This window comes from Corylus avellana, chromosome 4, assembly GCF_965113065.1.
Source record: "Corylus avellana chromosome 4, dhCorAvel1.hap1.2, whole genome shotgun sequence".
NCBI classification, from domain to species: Eukaryota; Viridiplantae; Streptophyta; class Magnoliopsida; order Fagales; family Betulaceae; genus Corylus; species Corylus avellana.
Window position 1 is genome coordinate 9343437 of NC_142493.1, and position 21092 is coordinate 9364528.

General features: G+C 40.6%; 1 protein-coding gene and 1 pseudogene across 1 annotated transcript; both read right to left on the minus strand.

Annotated features, from left to right (window-relative positions):
- Positions 1-5374: 5374 nt before the first annotated feature.
- LOC132178020 (14-3-3-like protein) lies at positions 5375-13487 on the minus strand (annotated as a pseudogene).
- A 594-nt stretch (positions 13488-14081) lies between these two features.
- Positions 14082-20874, minus strand: LOC132177580 (eukaryotic initiation factor 4A-3). Its single transcript, XM_059589955.2, has 8 exons — positions 20411-20874; positions 18856-19096; positions 18668-18748; positions 17983-18090; positions 17738-17857; positions 16161-16328; positions 15146-15232; positions 14082-14481 (listed from the first exon to the last, which is right to left on the minus strand). Exons 1-8 carry the CDS (start codon positions 20719-20721, stop codon positions 14368-14370), a joined length of 1230 nt encoding a protein of 409 aa, XP_059445938.1. The 5' UTR covers positions 20722-20874; the 3' UTR covers positions 14082-14367.
- Between the last annotated feature and the right edge of the window lie 218 nt (positions 20875-21092).

Here is a 21092-nt window from a genome sequence, read left to right on the forward strand (position 1 = left end):
AGGTCGTTTGTTGTTCGATCTTGGTGTAATTTTAGAGTGTTGCTCCTGACGACGAGTGCTACGTATTGACTGGTGTCGATCGTTGGAATTCTTCTCCAATCGCTTGGTTGCCAATACCTACTTGGTGAGATCTTTCTTTATTCTTGTTGGAATCCACTTTAGGGTGATGAATTTATGTTTAATCCAAGATGCATGTATTCTTGATGTGGTGATAACCTCTAGATATTTCTCTAGGGAAGACAAATTGTAAACTCATTATTGTTGATAGTGGAAGATTTAATTGGACTAGGTCCCGTGGTTTTTACCTTCGCATTGGAGGGTTTTTCACGTAAAAATCTTGGTGTCTTGCTTGTGGGCTTGCTTGATTATTATTTTGCTATTGTGTTACTATTTAATTTGCACAAAGAGGGGTAGATTAATTCCGCTGAGCATCTGAAATTGGTGTTCACCCTTAACAAAGTGGTATCAAAGCCTTTGGTTCATTGTTCGTGTAGAGTTCTATGTGAATTAAATGGAAGAGTCATCTAATAGCATGGTTAAACTCACAGCTTCCAATTATTCAATTTGAAAGACTAGGATGGAAGATATTTTGTATTGCAAGGAATTATTTGACCCCATTGAGTTGAAAGGTGTCAAACCAGTTGTTGCAACCAATGATGATTGGAAGAAATTGAATAGGAAAGCCACTGGATATATTAGGCAGTGAGTTGATCAAAGTGTCTTTCATCACGTAGCTAAAAAAGTTGATGTTTATAGTCTTTGGCAGAAGTTAGAGAGTTTTTATAAACAAAAGACTGCTCAAAACAAAGCCTTTGTGATAAGAAGGCTTGTGAATTTGAAATACAAAGATGGGCATAGTGTTACGGAGCATCTGAGTAATTTTCAGGGAATGTTGAATGAGTTGTCTACCATAAAACTTGCACTAGATGATGAGGTGCAAGCATTATTTGTGTTGAGTTCTTTGCCAGACAGTTGGGAAACCTTGGTGGTGTCGCTCAGTAATTCAGCTCCCAACGGTGTAATAACTATGGGTATGGTAAAAGACAGCATGTTCAATGAAGAGGCAAGAAGAAAAGAGCAAGGTCTTTCTTCTCATTCAGAGCCACTTGTTATAGCAAGGCGGGGGAGAAGTAAAAGCAGAAAACCTCACAGGTATGACAGTCGTGACAAGTCAAGAGGAAAGTCTTATTCAAAAACAGACATAAAATGTTTTCACTGTGGCAAGCCTGGGCATATAAGAAAAGATTGCAGAAAGTTTAAGAGGGAATAGTTGAAAGGAAAAGACGAAGAGCGTCAAGAAGAAAAAGACACTGCAGCAGTTGCATTTGATGTTGATGTGGTATTTACTTTTGATGAAGCCTATGCTAATCTCCCATGTGATGAATCTACGTGGGTAGTTGATACAGCAACATCTTTTCATATTACTCCACATAGAGATTTCTTCTCTTCTTACACCAATGGGGATTTTGGTTGGGTTAGGATGGGAAATGAAGCAAAGTGTAAAGTTGTGGGCATGGAAAATATACAGCTAGAAATCAGCATTGGGTGCAAATTGATTCTCAAGGATGTCAGGCATGTTCCTGAAATGTGCTTCAACTTGATTTCTATTGGGAAACCTAATGATGAAGGCTACCACAACTATCTTGGAGGTGGACAGTAGAAACTGAGCAAGGGTTCTCTTATCTTAGCCAAGGGAAAGAAGACCAACACTCTCTACAAGACAGCTGCAAGACTAGTCAAGGGAGATGCGATTGTTGTTGAGAATGAAAACTCCACTAAGCTATGGCACAAGAGGCTTGGTCACATGAGTGTCGCCAAGGAACAACTCCTACCTAATAATAAAGGTATGTCACTAACGCCCTGTACTCATTGTCTTGTTGGAAAACAAAGAAGAGTTTCATTTCAAAAATCCCCTTCATCAAGAAAGTCTAATATTCTTGATTTAGTTCACACTGATGTCTGCACTATGAACACTAAAACTTTAGGTGGTACTCTTTATTATGTAACTTTTATTGATGACCACTCTAGAAAGGTATGGGTGTTTGCTTTGAAAACCAAAGATCAGGTATTGGGTATGTTCAATGTCTTTCATATGAAGGTTGAAAGAGAAATTGGAAGGTAGTTAAAATGCGGCCGTGCAGACAATGGTGGTGAATACAGGCGACCGTTTGAAGAGTATTGCAAAAGCCATGGGATCAGGCTTGAGAAAACTATGCCCAAGACTCCGCAGCATAATGGCGTAACAGAGAGAATGAACAGAACCATCTGTGACTCTGTGAGAGAATCAGGTGTATGCTCTTTCATGCAAAATTGCCTAAACATTTTTGGGGTGAGGCAATGAGGACAGCAGTTGACTTAATAAATCTTTCTCCTTCAATTCCTTTGGATGGTGACATTCCTCAAAGCATTTGGACAGGGAAAGATGTTTCTTTTGAGCACTTGAGAGTGTTTGGCTACAGGGCATTGGTCCATATTCCTAGAGATGAGAGGTTAAAGCTTGATAACAAAGTCAAGCAATGTATCTTCATGGTTCATGGGCATGAGGAGTTTGGTTACAGATTGTGGGATTCAGTTAATAAGAAAATCATACGAAGCAGAGATGTCTTATTCTTTGAAGATCAAACCATTGAAGACTTGGATCAGAAAAAGGTAGAGTCTTTCAATGAATACCGTGTTGATTTGGGTCCAGTTATTCCTCCTTGTGTGATGCATGATGAACACATGGGAGATGTACAAGAAGAACAGGTTGATATAGTTGGAGAAAATGGTGAGCCTGCAATTGATAATGTGGAGTCAGAAGAGCATCTAGAGGAAGCTTCTTCAGAACCAGCCGCTGAGATTTAGTTGAAGAGATCTACCAGAAACCGACAGCCTTCCAGAACGTATTCAGTCAATGAGTATGTGTTACTTTCTGATGGGAGAGAGCCAGAAAGTTATCAAGAGGTTATGCTACATGACCAGAAAAATCAATGGTTAGAAGCCATGCAAGACGAGATGAAATCCTTGCATGAGAATCACACATATGATTTGGTGGAACTGCCTAAAGGCAAGAGAGCTCTCAAGAATAAATGGGTGTTCAAATGCAAGATTGAACCAAACAGATCACAGCCAAGGTATAAGGCGCGACTAGTTGTAAAGGGGTTCGGTCAAAAGAAGGGCATTGATTTTGATGAAATTTTCTCACCCGTAGTAAAGATGTCTTCTATTAGAGTTGTTTTGTGTTTGGCTGCCAAAATGAATTTGGAGATCGAACAACTTGATGTGAAGACTGCTTCCCTTCATGGTGACTTGGAGAAGGAAATTTATATGGAGCAACCAGAGGCGTTCACAGCTAAAGGCAAAGAACACTTAGTGTGTCGGTTGAAAAAGAACTTGTACAGACTCAAGTAGGCACCGAGACAGTGGTATAAGAAGTTTGATTCTTTTATGGTTGATCATGGGTATGTGGGAACTACAGTAGATCATTGTGTGTTTGTGAAGAAATTCTCTGATGGAGAATTTATTATTCTCTTGTTATATGTGGATGACATGTTGATTGTTTGTCATGACACTAGTAAAATTGACAGACTAAAGAAAGAATTGAGTAAGTCCTTTGCTATGAAGGACTTGGGACCCGCAAAGCATATCCTTGGTATGAAGATCTCTCGTACTAGGGAGAAAGGAAAATTGTGGCTATCACAAGAGAGTTATATCGAGAAGGTATTAGACAGATTCAACATGAGCAAGGCAAAACCGGTGAGCTCTACACTTGCAGGTCATTTGAAGTTAAGTTCAAAGCAAAGTCCTACAAGTGAGAAAGAAAAAGATGAAATGAAGAAAGTGCCTTACGCATCAGCCGTGGGTAGGTTGATGTACGCCATGGTGTGTATGAGGCCTGATATTGCTCATGCAGTTGGAGTTGTTAGTCGATTCCTTTCTAATACTGGCAAAGAACATTGGGCAGCTGTGAAATGGATTCTCAGGTATCTCAAAGGTACTTCGAGAGTATGTGTGTGCTTTGGCAGTGGTCAACAGGTGCTTGATGAGTTTACAAATGTAGATATGACTGGGGATATTGATTCTAGAAAATCTACTTCAGGGTACCTGATTAGTTATTCAGGGGGAGCAGTGTCATGGCAATCCAGATTGCAGAAGTGTATTGCTTTGTCTACCACAGAGGCAAAATACATAACTATCATTGAAGCAGCCAAAGAATTGTTATGGATGAAAAAATTCTTACAACAACTAGGTCTACAGCAAGAGAGGTACGTGCTTTATTGTGATAGTTAGAGTGCCATCCATCTCAATAAGAATTCAACTTTTCATTCAAGATCGAAACATATCGATGTTAAGTGTCATTGGATTCGTGATGCACTGGAGGATAAGTTGTTACAGATTGAGAAAATTCATACTGATGATAATGGGTCAGATATGATGACTAAATTGTTGCCTATGCAAAAGCTTGAAATTTGCAGAAGCGCGGCGGGCTTGGTGGAGCCCCCCACATAATTGGGAGGGGGAGATTTGTTGGGGGTGGTCCCTCTTTATGTGGGGACCATCCCACGTGGCAGCAACAAAGGGTTTTAAACCCTTTTGTGTGCTATATATATATAACGTGAGACAAAAGGAAAAAATAAAAAAATAAAAAAAAATAAAAAAAAGAGAAGAAAGAAAGAAGCGGTGTAGGAAACAATGCGGTGCAGGAAAAGAAAGAAAAAGAAAAAGAAAAAGAAGAAAAAAAAGGTTAGGCCTTTTCATATTCGTCAGAGATTGGAAGGTCGTTTGTGGTTCGATCTTGATGCAATTTTAGAGTGTTGCTCCTGACGACAAGTGCTACGTATTGACTGGTGTCGATCGTTGAAATTCCTCTCCAATTGCTTGTTTGCCAATACCTACTTGGTGAAATCTTTCTTTATTCTTGTTGGAATCCACTTTAGGGTGATGAATTTATGTTTAATCCAAGAATGCATGTATTTTTGATGTGGTGATAACCTCTAGATATTTCTCTAGGGAAGACAAATTGTAAACTCATTATTGTTGATAGTGGAAGATTTAACTAGACTAGGTCTCATGGTTTTTACCTTCGCATTGGAGGTTTTCCACATAAAAATCTTGGTGTCTTGCTTGTGGGTTTGCTTGATTATTATTTTGCTATTGTGTTACTATTTAATTTGCACAAAGAGGGGTAGATTAATTCCGCTGAGCATCTGAAATTGGTGTTCACCCCTAACAACTGCTACTGCTGCTCACTTGGTGCTTTTTTGGCTAATCTGTTCCATCATCTTACATGCATGCATTCGACCAAATTATCAGTAAACAATTTACTACATAAAGAATGTGCTATGTATGCATGCATGCATGCAAAGCAGAGTAAAAAAGGAATCGAGGATCAGGATCAAACCTGCATATCTGAAGTCCACAAAGCGAGATTATCACAAAGAAGCTGCATTATCAAAGTGCTATCCTTGTATGAATCCTCTCCCAGAGTATCCAGGTCAGCGATGGCTTCGTCAAAAGCCTAATTACAGCATAAAAGATCATAAAACAGGAAGACATAGCTAGAGCCAACTTTGTATTCGACCCAGTTTGCACCTGCCGTGGTTCGATGTTGGGAGCGCTATGATTTAAATGAAATTCCCCCCCCCCCCCCCCTTTTTTTTTTTTTGATTTTTCGCATCTCACCGATTTTGTAAAATAGGATAATTTCCTAACAAAACTAATAACCTAAACCAGATAATACAACAGCTTTTCTTTTTTTCCTTTTTTATTATTTTTTCATGCTGAGAAACTAATGAGCCTAAACTTTGAAAGTAGAATTCCTTTACCTGTTTTGCAAGGCTACAAGCATGATTAGGAGAGTTTAGAATCTCGTAATAAAAGACAAAGGTAGGATGAGTTGGAGCCAGCTCAGAAATCACAATTTCCTGGAAACATTAATACATTAACACATACACTAATACACACAAGAAGTTCAATTGCAGCAAAAAATATTATCACTGCTACAATCCGAAATCGAAAATAAGCGAAAGTGGATTGAACCTGTTCAGATTTGTAGGCGGAAAGGGTGTTCTCAGCATCTTCTTTGCCGTCGGCGCCAGATTTGAACTCGGCCAAGTATCGGTAATAATTGTTGGGTCATAGATCAGCTTCATAAGGCCCAACGAATCCTAAACCCAATTTCAGCAAGCCGACAGACCTAACAAGGCCTCTAATAGCATAGCCTGATGACGTCTCGGATGCCTAGTCCGAGACCCAACTCATCGTGGGCAAAATAGTAAGTGTCGAGGGTAGGTCGGTCATTTCACAATGCAGATATCTACATACTCAATTTAAATGAGTGATCTTATCCCACATTTGAAAAGGCTACGCATATCCGAGAACAACTTGGGTATTCAAATATGATGTTATTTAGATAAAACCACTTATCCTATAATTTCAAACCCTTGAGATTTAGGAACAGCTAACAACACATATCCTTGGCCAGTGACTGCACAGCAAATACTGAGGGATACGGGAGCCGTCTATTACGAGACTACAACTACTGGAGGCTTACAAAATGCAAGTCATATCGGAACTTTCAGGTAATCGTAACTTTACTCTCTAGCTTTCGTTACTTATATTTATCTCATTCAAATACTAACTTAGGCATCGGAGCTTTCCTCGCTAGAACACCACTGGTTGCTTTGATCCTCTTGTTTGTTTAGTTTTCAGCCCGATTCCTCCTCCAATGTCAGAACAATACCTGGCAAGGTGTGACACGTCATCATCAAAAAACTGTGCATCAACAGTTTGGCGCCGTTTGTAGGAACTCGATTTCATCAGTTCTTATCATCTACAATCCGATATGGTGCAAACAAGTTCACACCCTGCACCAGATGCTGTTGTGGTTGGTGCGCCTAGGACATCTAATCAAGACATGGCCGAATTCATGAGGCAAATGACGAAGTCTATGGAAGCGTTGAAAAAGCAAATGAAGATATCGCAACAAGGCTCACTACAGCTGAAACCCGTAATAGGCGGAAGGACTAGGAGCGTGAAGCAAAGTGCGAACGGATTCGCAAAGGCAAGCAAGCCCAGAACCAGAACCAAGATCACGAAGATGATGCAAGTTTGGTTCAAGCCAGCCATCATACGACTATCCAGAATGAAGAGTGTCGCGAAAAGTCACATCTGGAGAAATCTCATCCTGAGAGATCTCATCATACTAGACTTCATAATCATGGGCGTAATAAGAATAATGTTAACGCTGACCTGGAGGATCTCAAGACGAAGTACTCAGAAATGGCTCGCTAGATGGCCGTTGGCGGGGATAAGTTAATGGCAAGCGAATTCATGGAGCACACCAATCTGCCTTTCATTGATCAGGTCATGAGCTTCCCCTTACCTGTCAAGTTCAAGATGCCTTGAGTCGACAAATTTGATGGTAGCGAAGATCCTGCTAAGCACATGGAGAGTCTTCGTGCACACTTTATCCTCCATAGCACCCCAAATGAGATCTCGTGCAGAGCGTTCCCCCTAACTTTGATGGGAATAGCCAAAGAATGGTTTGGAAAGCTTTCTGCCAACTCGGTGGATAACTTCAAATCCCTGGGTGCCTCTTCCTAAGCAAGTTTTTTGCCACCCGGAAGAGGAAGAAGAACCCTGCCTACTTGCTTTCCCTTATTCAAGGGAAAGATGAGTCTTTGAAGGACTTCATGCTCAGGTTCAACAAGGAGAAGTTTACGGTAGACAGCCCGAATGAGCAAACAATACTCGATGCTTTGATGCACGGGGTGAGAGCTGAGGGGGCCACTAATGGCCAAGCTAGCAAATAAGTCTACGTTGCTGACTCTCCACCAATTTTTGAATAAGGCTGAAGAGTATATCAACCAAGAAGAAATAGTAAGGGCTCTCATGAAGTCTCAGAATGAGGCTGTCCAAGCTAAGGGCAGCACTGACAAGGTAATACCGGTGAGTTCAAGGAAGAAAGAAGAGAAGAGCCTGAAGAAGTTAGGAAAGAAGACTGTTCCACCGTTTCCAAAGGTGGATCCTTAGGGACTGCAGGGCCCAAGGTTTACTCCACTGAACACCAGTATGACCGAGGAGTTTATGAAAATTATGAGAGATCCTGCCTTTAAATGGCCAGGCAAGTTGAAGGGTGATCCAAGAAGACGGAACCCTCAAAAGTTCTGCGAGTACCACAAACGACCACGGTCATTTGACCAAGGAGTGTATAACTCTACGCAAGGAGATTGAAAATCACATTAAGAGCGGGAAGCTGGTGAGATTCCTGGCAAATGAGCGGAATCGAGGAAGAGACCCTCAAGAACCCCCGCTATTTGAGGGAAATCGAGAAGCCCGGTAAGACCGAAATGTGAGGCAAAGGCAAGATGTTGGTCTGAGAAATGATCGATACGCCGAACAAATACCCAATTGGCAAGCAGAACCGAGGCATGATCAGAATGCTCATCCTCCGCCTCAGAATCAAGATGTAGTATGGGAGATCCACACCATCTTCTGAGGGATAGCTAGTGGAGGAGAATCTAGCTCGGCCAAGAAGGCTCATGCAAGAAGAATGCAGACGGAAGAGGTCTTCTCTTTGCAAAGGCTTCCAAAAGCAGCAAGAAAGGACTCAATGGCTCTGTCATTTTCTGAAGAAGATGCCAGGGGGTAGTGATGCCACATGATGATGCGTTTGTGGTAACGCTGACGATGGCTAACCACGTGATCCACCGAATCTTCGTGGATAATGGCAGCTTGGCTGATATTCTTTATTGGCCGATCTTCAAACAAATGGGCATTGACCGGGATAGGATCCAACCATTTTGTTCGCCTTTGGTAGGATTAGCAAGAGAGCAAGTCCAACTCATAGGGCTCATCTTTCTCCCAGTCACAGTAGGGACAGCCCCAAGCAATCCACTGTTAGGGTGGATTTCTTAGTGGTCGACCGACAATCTGCCTACAATGCAATCATTGGTCGGCCGACCCTGAACAAATTGAAAGCTGCAACTTCGACTTATCACCTAATGATGAAATTCCCTACAGAAGAGGGAGTCGGAGAAGTAAAGGAAGATCAAGTTGCAGCGAGAAAGTGTTATAACACTTCTCTCAAAAAGGCCTCGGACACCACTCCTCTAACAATCGGCACAGTGGGAAGCAAAAACAAAGATCAGTCGAAAGGTGAACCAGTTGAGCCACTGGAGGAGGTAGTTGTGGGAGTGGCCAAAGTTGTGAAGGACGATGCACAACTCATCCTAGAAGTCCGAGACGGCCTCATCACTTTCGTGTGAGGAAATCTTGAGGTGTTTGCATGGGCCAACGAGGATATGCCAAGAATCAGTCTTGATGACATGCTCCACCAACTCAATGAGGATCTAAGCATGAAGCCGGTGAAACAGAAAAAGAGAAAGTTCGCCCCAGAACGAAATATGGCGATAGCCGAGGAGATGGAGAAGCTACTCAAAGCTCGGTTCATTGAAGTCTACTATCCCGACTGGTTGGCCAATATTGTGTTGGTCAAAAAATCCAGCGGGAAGTGGAGAATGTACGTGGACCTCACCAACCTCAATAAGGCATGTTTGAAAGATAGCTTTCCTCTGCCGCACATTGATGCATTGGTAGACTCGACGGCCAAGTAAGGTTTGTTAAGCTTTACTTATGCTTTCTCTGGTGACAACCAGATCTACATGCATCTAGAGGATCAAGAGAAGACTGCATTTATAACAGATCGAGGCTTCTACTTTTACAAAGTCATGCCCTTCGGTCTAAAAAACGCTAGAGCAACATACCAAAGGCTGGTCAACAAAAGGTTCCGAGACCAGATCAGACGCAACATAGAAGTCTATGTCGATGACATGCTGGTCAAGAGTGTGTTGCCCCAAGACCATACACGTGACCTGCAAGAGACGTTTAAAACATTGAAGTAGTACAAGATGAAGCTAAATCCCGCAAAGTGCTCATTTGAAGTCTCGTCGGGAAAATTCCTCGGTTACATGGTGTCAAACCGTGGAATAAAAGCCAACCCTGAGAAGATCCAAGCAGTCTTGGACATGTAATCCTCCAAGAACACTAAGCAGCTTCAGCAGATGACAGGGAGGATTGCAGTGCTAAATCGGTTTATCTCTTGGTCAACCGACAAGTGTCTTTCGTTCTTCAAAATCTTGAGGAAAGCCTTCGAGTGGTCTCAGGAATGCAAAGAGGCCTTCGCGCAATTGAAGAAGTACCTGGTCAATCCACCTCTGTTGAGCCGAACTATTCCTGGAGAAGCACTATATTTGTACTTAGTCGTCTCTCCAACAGCGGTTAGTGCAGCCCTTGTCCGAGAAGAGGAAGGCATACAGAAGCTAGTATACTTTATCAGCAAAGCCTTGAGAGGAGCCGAGGAGAGGTATCCCCAAATAGAGAAGTTGGCATTCGCACTAAATATTGCGTCCAAAAAGCTCCGGCCATACTTCTAAGCTCACGCCATAAGAGTTCTTACTGAGTACCCATTGAAAAAAGTGCTCCGAAAGCTAGATCTGTCCGGCAGATTGGCCAACTGGGCAATAGAACTCGGAGAATTCGACATTGAGTTCTTCCCACGGAATGCTATTAAAGGCCGGGCACTGGCAAATTTCCTAGCGGAATTCACCAATCTGCTTGACACCGGAGAATGGCCAAGGGACGAGACGTGGGTAATTTATGTTAATGGGTCATCCACGAGAAGGCATGGCGGAGCTAGTGTGGTATTGATCACACCAAACGGAGAAGAGTTGTGTAGTTCTTTGAAGCTGGAAGTCAAGACTACCAACAACGAGGCCGAGTATGAAGTAGTCCTTGCAGGACTCGACTAGGCTTGTGAAATGGTAGCCGAATTTGTCGAGCTATGAAGCGACTCTCAAGTGATTGTCAGGCATATCCGAGAAGAGTTCAAAGCCAAGGGACATAAGATGAAGCTGTACTTGTCAAAAGTACAAGATATGCAAAATTCTTTCAAGAAATTCTGCATCATGAAGATCCCAAGGGAAGAGAACGAAAGAGCAGACTATTTATCTCGAATAGTGTCGACGGTCGGCGATGACAGTGGAGAACCTGAAGAACCCATCCAGACTTTAACACGACCTGCCATAACCAAGGTGGTCTCGGTCTTGGTAATTGAGGTAATACCCGAATGGCAAAGGGACATAGTCGAGTACCTGGGAAAGGGAGTTTTCCCATCAAATAAGAAATTGGCAACCCAACTGAGGACTAGAGCTGCGAGGTTTACCCTGGTGAATGGGACCTTATACAAACGAGGTTTCATGCTACCACTCATCAAGTGTATTTCTAAAGAAGAAGGTGATTACGTCCTTCGCGAGATCCATAAGGGCATCTGCGGCAATCACTCAAGAGCAAGAATGCTAGAACACAAAGCAGTCCGAGTAGGGTTTTATTGGCTGAACATGAGTCGAGACTCGATAAAGACAGTCAAAAATTGTGACAAGTGCCAGCGATTCGCCAACATTACCAAGTAGCCCCTTGAGGACTTAAGCTCAATCTCCTTACCATGTCCCTTCTCACAATGGGGGGTAGATCATAGATATAGTGGGACCACTACCTCGTGGAAAGGAGGTGTTCGATTTGCAGTCATAGATGTTGAGTATTTCACCAAATGGGCAGAAGTAGAAGCCCTAGTGAACATCATAGCAAGAGCATAGAGCGGTTCCTGTGGACGAACGTCGTCTGTCGATACGGTATTCCACATGCATTCGTCACTGATAATTGAAAGCAATTCGACTGCAATTCATTCCGAGAATGGTGTACCAAGCTCCACATAAGAACTACTACTCCTCTCCGGGTCGTCCCCAGGCTAACAGACAAGTAGAAGCCACCAACAAGACAATCTTCAAAATTTTGAAGAAAAAACTTGGTGATAGAAAGGGGGATTGGGAAGATGATCTTCCGGAAGTCTTATGGGCATACCGGACAACGAGAAGAACTCCAACCAAGGAAACCCCATACGCCTTAGCCTTCGGGACCGAGGCAATCATCCCAGCCGATGTGGGGTCAGGCAGCTACCGAGTAGAGACCTTCCAACCCAAGACAGTGATGAAGGCCTCCAGCTACACCTGGACTTACTACAGGAGAAACGAGATTAGGCCCAAGTAACCATGTCAACTTACCAGGAGAAAGTGGCTCGGTACTTCAACAAAAGAGTCAAGCATAGAAGCTTCAGGGTTGGAGATCTGGTCTTACGAAAGGCCACCATCGCCACCTGTTGTGCCAAATACTACCTAAATTAATAGATAATATTTAGTACGTTTTGTCTCATTGTAAGACATTCTCTAACATGGTGATAAGGTTCATGGTATAAAGAACATGGTCCATGGGGTGTCGGAATGCCTCCCCACATATGTGATTCCCGCCAAAATTTGAAATTCAAACTTCCCGCCTTGAAAGCCTCGGACATTTCTCTGCATGGAGTCGGGCCTCGAAAGGCCGATCCATCTTTGAAGAACATGAAATTTTCATAGTCATTAAGACTAGGAAATTGGGGGGTAACTATTGGGTCATGGATCAACTTCATAAGGCCCAACGAATCCTAAACCTGATTTCAGCAAGCCGACAGACCCGACAAGGCCTCTAACAACATAGCCCAATGAGGTCTTAGATGCCTAGTCCGAGACCCAACTCATCAGGGGCAAAATAGTCAAGTGCCGAGGGTAGGTCGGTCATTTCACAACACGGATATCTACATACTCAATTTAAACGAGTGATCTTATCCCAGATTTGAAAAGGCTATCCACAACGTGGACCAGCTGTCAACATATCAATACGCAGACACTAATCCGAGAACAACTTGGGTATTCAAATCTGATGTTATTTAGATAAAACCACTTATCCTATAATTTCAAACCCGTGAGATTTAGGAACGGCTAACAACCCATATCCTTGCCCAATAACTACACAGCAAATATTGAGGCATACAAGAGCCGTCAATTACAGGACTACAGCTACTCGAGGCCTATAAAATGCAAGTCATATCGGAACTTTCAGGTAATCGCAACTTTACTCTATAGCTTTTGTTGCTTATATTCCTTTCCTTCAAATATTGACTTAGGCATCGGAGCTTCCCCCGCTGGAACACCACTGGTTGCTTTGATCCTCTTGTTTATTCTATTTTCAGCCTGATTCCTCTTCCAACGTTAGAGCACTTCCCGACAAGGTGTGCCATGTCATCATCGGAAAACCGTGCATCAACAATAATCGCCCTTCATATTGAGATAGAAGAACTTGGACTCGTCGGAGGAGGGGACGAGATGGGAGTTGAGCAGGCGGAGAATGTCACCACAGATGGAAGAGAGCTCGAACTTGACCTTGACGCAGTAGTTGCCAACAGCGTCGACTTGGTCCGAGTTGTCGCAGCCTAGCTCCTGCAACTGTGAACTGGGAATAATGGGATTGTGGTATGTGTAATGTGACAGCTTGTGAAGCCATGAAAAGATGGCTCGAAATGCATGACTTTTACCGTGGAAGCGATGTAGCTCTCCTCTGAGGTCTGTGATTTGCATAAGATCTTCAGGTCTTAGTCAATGATTATTAATTTTCTTTCTTCTTATGAACTAGTCAATAGATTAATTACTTGGTTGCTAATTATTTTGTCTTCGTGCTAAAAATTTAAGAGTTTGTTTTGGGTTACACTTTAAAAATAGAGTTTTTTTAAGTTAAAAAATATTTCTTAACAAAAATTTCTTTGTTAAATTTTTGTCAAAAGTGTTTTGGTAATTTTTATAATAAAAAAGTCAAAAAATCATTTTTAAAATTTTTTAATAAACATGCCCGTTTTTATATGACACGACTTTTTTTTTTCCCGTAAACAAAAGCTCTATTTGCCGACACAATTCCAGCCAAGGGTTAACCTGCCAAACTATGTAGCGCTACATAGCCAAGGAGCACGTACACCCCCTGGATTTATGACCCTTTTTGGCTCTGCATTAACAAGCACCATCCACCTATAAACCCCAACCCTGTACTTTTTGCACAGAGTAATTACAAGGAAAGAGAGAGATCTTATTCACTAGAAGAGTAATGCTATAAACTATACTTTTATCCCTCATGCAATACTAATATGGAATTACCGACTAATGTAGCATAAATCATTGCTCTTCAACAGAAACACGGTGATTCAATTGTCCAAAATATCTCCTCATCACAAAAACCTAGCAAATTACTTAAATTAAAAATCTGATGTTATCACCCATACAAGCTGAGCAGAAGTGCTGAAAATCTAAATCAAATAAATCTCAACGGAAATAATGCATCAACTCCATTTAATCTTGACACAGAACAACCCTGAGTGTCATTTCAGCATCCACTAGTGTACAAACCATCGCAAAGAAAGTCATGTCAACTGAACTCTTAGGCATCAACACACATGATGGCCAGCAAGTGTTATATCAGATCAGCAACATTCATTGGCATCTCGTCAATCTGAGTACTGTAGTACTGCTCTATGTCTCTTAGGATTTTAATGTCGTCACTTTTCACAAAGTTTATTGCAACACCCTACAAAAATAAAACAGAGCCACTTCAATGACAGTTTTCCAGATCAACTAGCTGAGGGACAGCTATAGAGAAAGGCAAGGAAAACAGGAACATTAGCTAGCAAATTAGCCAGAAAGACATGAATAAGAATAGCAGAAATTAAAACAAGAGAAATATGAGACAATGATACACTAAAATACTTCCCAGTAGAAAACATAGTTTCTGAAAACAAAATCAGTGTTTAATGCCTTGTCTACTCTTAAGCTAAAATCTGCATTTCCTGGTCATTGTATGAGTGGTCTACAGGTTTTGACAGTGTTCCCTTCCTTAGAAGAGACTTTGTTGATCATTTTAATTTTTCTTTAGGAACATTTCTATAATAGACTTCATCTCTTTCTGAGCAAACTTATCACATATTACAAAAAGAAAAGAGGCTTCGGCTTACATTTAATTGCACTTCTAAGTTGACTCACAAAAAATATTGCACTTCTAAGTTTACTGTTTGTTCAATGTCAACTTCAATATTGCAGTCAATATGTTGTTAATCCGTTCGATTTTACACGTTAGAAACAAATCAATCTCCTCGAATTTCTTTACCAGAAAAAATTATAAACATCTTGCACAGAAGGCGGCCAGGCAGCAGGCCAATATCTAAACTTATTCACAAAACATATGGAATAAATACCTTTCTTCCAAAACGACCAGAACGACCAATCCGATGAATGTAAAGCTCACGATTGTTTGGAAGGTCGTAATTGATCACAAGGGAAACCTGACAAGAAAAATGAAGATAATATGAACAGAAAAGTCCAAACACCACAAGTCATTCTTCCACATATTAAGACAACAATAGAAAGCTAATCTCCAAAGTGCATATATACCACAGCTGTGGAAGCTCAAATGCACAAGGATGTGATCATCTGTAAGTGAAATAGACTACTTAATGAGTAGACCACCAACAATGAATTATAATCTTTGTCTACAGAGGACAAAATTCAGAATCCAAGATTATGGGCTCTGCTTAGAAGATTATTTTCCAAAACCCTCCCTATACATTTTTCATTCAAGTGCCTGCACACATTAACACATGGCAACAAGAAACACACCTCAGCTTTGCACCACCAGCATACAACAAGTTATATGCCCCAAATACCAAAAGGACTAGAGTTCATTGGTCACTGTACCAAGAAGTTGACGTAGCAGATTCTCAGATTTTAAAATAATTCAAGTTGTGTCTTTTACATTACAGATAACATGCATACAAAAAAGAAATACTTGTAAAGATAGTAAAACTACTCTTATTTATGAAAGTAAACCTAATCCTAGTAAATAAAGTAAACCTAATCCTAATTGGGAAAGAAAATAATTAAATCCTAAAAAGGAAAAGAAATAAAGTCTTAATTAAAATTAGAATAAAAATCAACTTGGCCACAATGAATCAGATGTAGCGTCCTACATCAAAGTCCCATACTTCATAATGTACTCCTAGAAGTTACAAGCCACTCTAATGCATATCAGCAAGTGATTTCGACAATCAACTTGGTCCAATTGGGCAGCAATCATTTGCCACCTCATTAGATCCAAACAATTGGTATTTTTAATAGTTGAAACTTCAGATATAGGCATTTAAATATCAAAAAACTTGGCTAATTGCAGAATATTAAAACATCATGTATTAAAAAGGAGCTAAAAAAACTTGCCTGTTGAACATCAAGCCCCCGTGCCCAAACATCTGTCGTTATCAGGACTCTGGTTTGACCAGATCGAAACTCGGCCATAATTGCATCTCTCTCCTTTTGAGGCATGTCTCCATGCATTGATGAAACAGTAAAGTTATTGGTACGCATCTTTTCAGTTAGCCAATCCACCTGTTCCAATAATATTAGAATATATCCATCGGCCATACATACAAGCCACAAGTAACAATGAAAACATGAGCAGCAAAATAGAATGAAATCTAGATACTGACAAATGCACTTTACTAGCTAAGCAAAGGGGAAAGAGGGTTTTTTTTTTTTTTTTTGATAATTAACGTGAATTTCAATAAAACTTCTTATTACTTATCAAAAAAAAAATAATTAACGTGAATATTATTGAAAAAGCGCTGAGGGGCGCAATCCTAATGCAAAAATATATACAAGAGAAACCCCTACGGAATATACAAAGAGCACATATTCAAGAACTCTTCTATAGTCGGGACAACAATACGGTGGTGAGCCAACATCCACAAGTGTAGCATAGATATCATATTCTTCCTCATCCCATCCACCAAACACTCCTTATCCTCAAAAGTTCTAGCATTCCTCTCCTGCCAAATACACCAAGTGATGCACAAAAGAACCATCCTCCAAATGACTTTAGAGATATTCCTACCCCCCACCCGATTCCAACAAGCAAGCAAGTCGAGGAAACTTTGTGGCATGACCCACTCAATACCGAACAAAGTAAAAACGTAGTTCCATAACCGAGTAGCTACTTCACAATGAATCAACAAATGATCTACGGACTCCCCATTCTTCTTACACGTACAACATCATTCCACTATCACAATACCCATCTTTCGTAAATTGTCATGTGTCAGAATTTTGCCAAGAGCCACAGTCTACCCAAAAAATGCCACTTGCGAGGGCACCTTACAGCGTCATATACTCTTCCATGGGAACACCTCACAATCTGAAATGGACAAGTCCTTATAGAACGACTTCACCTCGAACGTACCCTTTTTAGACGAGGACCAGCGAATACGATCCGCATTACCATAAGAAATCTTACAAGAGTACAGCAGTTCAAAAAAAGACAAGACCACATCCAACTCCCAATCCTGGAGGGATTATTTTACTCCCTATTGATGTTTAAAGAACATCTTACTCTCAGACTGGCAAAAAAACCAACGAGACTAAAACTTTTCCTTTGTCTCTATTCTTTTAAAAATGGAATATGAGTCAACCAGTCTCATACACTAGAAGAACAGCTTACATGAATTATTAGATATACCAGCATCAGATATGAGCTATGTACTGTTCATGTTAGCCAGTTGCAGTTGTATAAAGCCATAATTCTTTGAATAAGGATAAGTCCAAGAATATCACTGGGTAAACTGGGAACCTAACAAAACCAATCCTAGAATGCTTTTCTTTCTTTATGTTCTTAAAATTAGGCAAGATACCACTCTTTTTTTTTTTTGATAAGTAAGTAGCTGACTTTATTAATAGCGTAGGCGCCCCGAAGATACCACTCTTACAACTTGAATCCAAAATTTGATCAATAACATTATTACCTTTCGCTTCGTGTTGCAGAATATAACAGCTTGGGTAATCGTGAGGGTGTCATAAAGATCACATAGAGTATCAAACTTCCACTCTTCCCTTTCAACTGCAACAAAAAATTGCTTGATGCCCTGTCATCATAAAAAGATGAGAAGGAAAACCTGTATTAAACTCTGGAATTGTGCAAGACAAGAAAAGCTTGAACCAAATTCCAAATCTGCATTCAAGACAGCTTATATCACACGACAATACTTGCCTCCAGAGTCAACTCATCACGTTTCACAAGTATCCGTATAGGATCAGTCATAAACTTGTTTGTCATCTCCAAAATTTCATGAGGAAGTGTAGCAGAAATCAAGACAACCTATAATGCAGATAACAAATTTCAGAACCAACATGCTATGTGTCAGATAACTTAGGAAGATACTATTTATAACAGGAAGCAACATACTATTACTTTATGCTCAACTGTCGATGCATACATTAAAAAAAAAAAAAAAATGCAGTAACAATAATGTTGTAAAAGTACACTAGCAATGCAATGTTTTGCACATCCTTGAAATGATTAGGAACAATGAATCAACTTATAATCAGGTCGGCCTAGACTACGATTGATGCCAAGGCACCCCCTAAATGGGAGTATACAAAATGAGCCACCTAACTAGTAGGGGCAAAAAAACAAATAAACTTGTCTCAATTAGAGTACCTTTTTTTCTCCAGCATTCCATTAAACCCTATGTTCTCTTCCATTGCCATTACTAACAATAGCTACAAACAGATGCTTGTTGCAGAATTAAATCCATATATTAACACAAACTGAACTGTTCAACCAATGCTACCAGCAAGGCAATATGCGGGTCATTTTTAGCAGACATTTAATAAGCTTGGTAAAAAATTAATTAATTTTTTTGTTTGGAGAGAGAGAGAAAGAGAGAGAGAACCTGAAGTTCTGGTGGGAGATATCTGTACAGATCATAAATCTGATCCTTGAACCCTCTGCTCAACATCTCATCAGATTCATCCTGATGGAGAACAATAAAAATTAAACCTAAACCCCACCAAAATATTAAAAGCATAAATGAAGTTCTAAAAGTGTGAAAATAGGGGAGGGCACAAGTCATAAACTCACAAGAACTAGTATTTTGATATGTCTCGTACGCAGTGTTCTCCTCTTGATCATGTCACAGACTCTGCCTGGAGTTCCGGACACCACATGAACTCCATGTTCTAACTTTCTGATATCTTCACTCATGCTCTTGCCTCCGATGCATGCATGTACTTGAATATTTATGTAATTACCAATTGCCAAAATCACCTTTTCTGTCTGAGATGCCAATTCCCTTGTTGGTGACAGGATCAACGCCTGAACTCTGTTTAAGTTAAGAATATTTTTAAAAAATGATACGATTATAAAGCAGCTCCAGCAGAGAATGAAACAGAAGGCAAGCATATTATCAGTTTTTGGAGACGTTTATACAAGTTGGTCATTACAAAACATATGGCAACACCTAGAAAAATCCACCAAGTAATAGTGAGATTATCTCATGAAGCCATATGACATGATCACACACAACAAGTAAAACCAGCGAAAAACAGAGTATAAAAGACTTCAATGACACAACTAACTGACAATACATAACACCTCACCAACTATGATCATAGTGTGTATATCATAGCACAAAAACATGTCAATGCTAAAACATTCTGGCTTGCCCAAAGCTTAAAAGTATCAAAGTAAACAAATCAACCTATATCATGTCAAAGTGACCTAAGACATTTCCCTGAATACATGGGTTATCTACCTCATCTTCTCCTCCTAAGGTTCTGTTTACTATAAATGGACTGATAAACGCTAGTATAGTGGCACACTGATTCTGTGATTCGTTCACACAAGTTCACACTGGATCAGGACGGCAAATAACACGGCAACAGATTGACACCATCTCATTTCTGTTTCAAATATCTTTTATTGGAGCGAGTAGAAGAGCATCAAATGCACCATAACGGATTCTCTAGAAAGCCTAAGATCTTTAAATTAAACAATAAATGCCTACAAACCAAACTTTCATCTTTTTACATAAGAACTGTTCCTTAGAAAAAATTCCAGTTGAAACATACAGAGACCAAGGTTATAAGCGACCAAACAGAACACGAGCACATAACACACAATAAACTATCTTTTCCTAAAATCTTACCCCTCCCGAATCATGGTTTCAAAGCTTAACTCCTAAAACATACTTCGCGCCCCTAATTTTCAAGGATGACATCTACACTTAATCAGACAAATAACTTACTTCAACCCCGGGAATAAAAATAAAGAAAATCTCACACTAAGACGATTCACCTAGAAACAAACCCTAAAACAATTCACCATACCCTCCTAAACCCTAAAAGAAAACCACATGAAAGTTTAAAAGGCAAAATATTAGAAATTCTAGGGTCTCTATTTTCTCTACTAATATTAGGGTTTTTTCCTAAATTTCCCACCTCGAAAATTAGGGTTTCAGAGATCGACTCGTGAACCATAACATAAAATTCCAGAACCCTACAACTTAATACAATTTAAATCCAGAGAAAAAGCCCAGTACAATATTTTTGATAAAAACAAGCATGCCCTAAAATAATAGCGAAACTGAGAGACATTAGGGTTTCTATGAGAAAATTAGGGATTTGAAGAAACGCACTCTCTGGTGGCAGTATCGACCTTCTGGCAAACGGTGAGGGCAATCATGGAGGTCTTGCCCGTGCCGGACTGGGCCTGGGCGATAACATCTCGGCCGATGAGTATGGGCACCACGGCACGCTGCTGAATCGCCGAGGGCTTCTCGAAGCCGTAGTTGTAGATGCCGCGGAGCAGGTCGTCCTTGATGCCCATCTGGTCGAAGCTGGTCACCACCTGCACCTCCCGCGACGTCTCGAACTCCAGCGCCTCCTCCGGCGCGCTCACTCGCCGAGCGTTCGGCCGCACCACGCTGGTTCCGCCAACGTCCGCCATGGCTCCAGCTAGGGCTGTTGCGTCGCTGCGTTTGTTTGTTATTTTCTCAAGGGGAAGTGAAGCGAGGACACGGAAACGTACCCGGGACTGGACTCGATGCCTTCGATGGGAAGACAAAAGAAAATAGTACGAGTTGTTTCCAGTGAAGCTTTTATTTGGTGTTGCCCACTTTTTTTTAGGCTAAAGCTTGGATAAACGGAGAACAAAAAAAATTAAAATTGATTAATTTCTTAGCCAGCGGCCCAGCAATATAATTTAGACCTTAGATTTTATTATTATTATTATTATTATTATTATTATTAGGGAAAACTTCACTTTAAATCTCTGAATACTGTACATTTTAAGAAAATACCTTAAATTTTAAAAACTCT

Excerpts from the sequence above, each read along its gene's own strand:
- LOC132177580 (XM_059589955.2), bottom strand. The coding sequence starts at position 20,721 with ATGGCGGACGTTGGCGGAACCAGCGTGGTGCGGCCGAACGCTCGGCGA. Across the intron at positions 19,097-20,410 it reads GTCGATACTGCCACCAGAGA|AGTTCAGGCGTTGATCCTGT; the intron begins GTGCGTTTCTTC and ends TAACTTAAACAG. Across the intron at positions 15,233-16,160 it reads GGGGGCTTGATGTTCAACAG|GTTTCCCTTGTGATCAATTA; the intron begins GCAAGTTTTTTT and ends TTTTCTTGTCAG.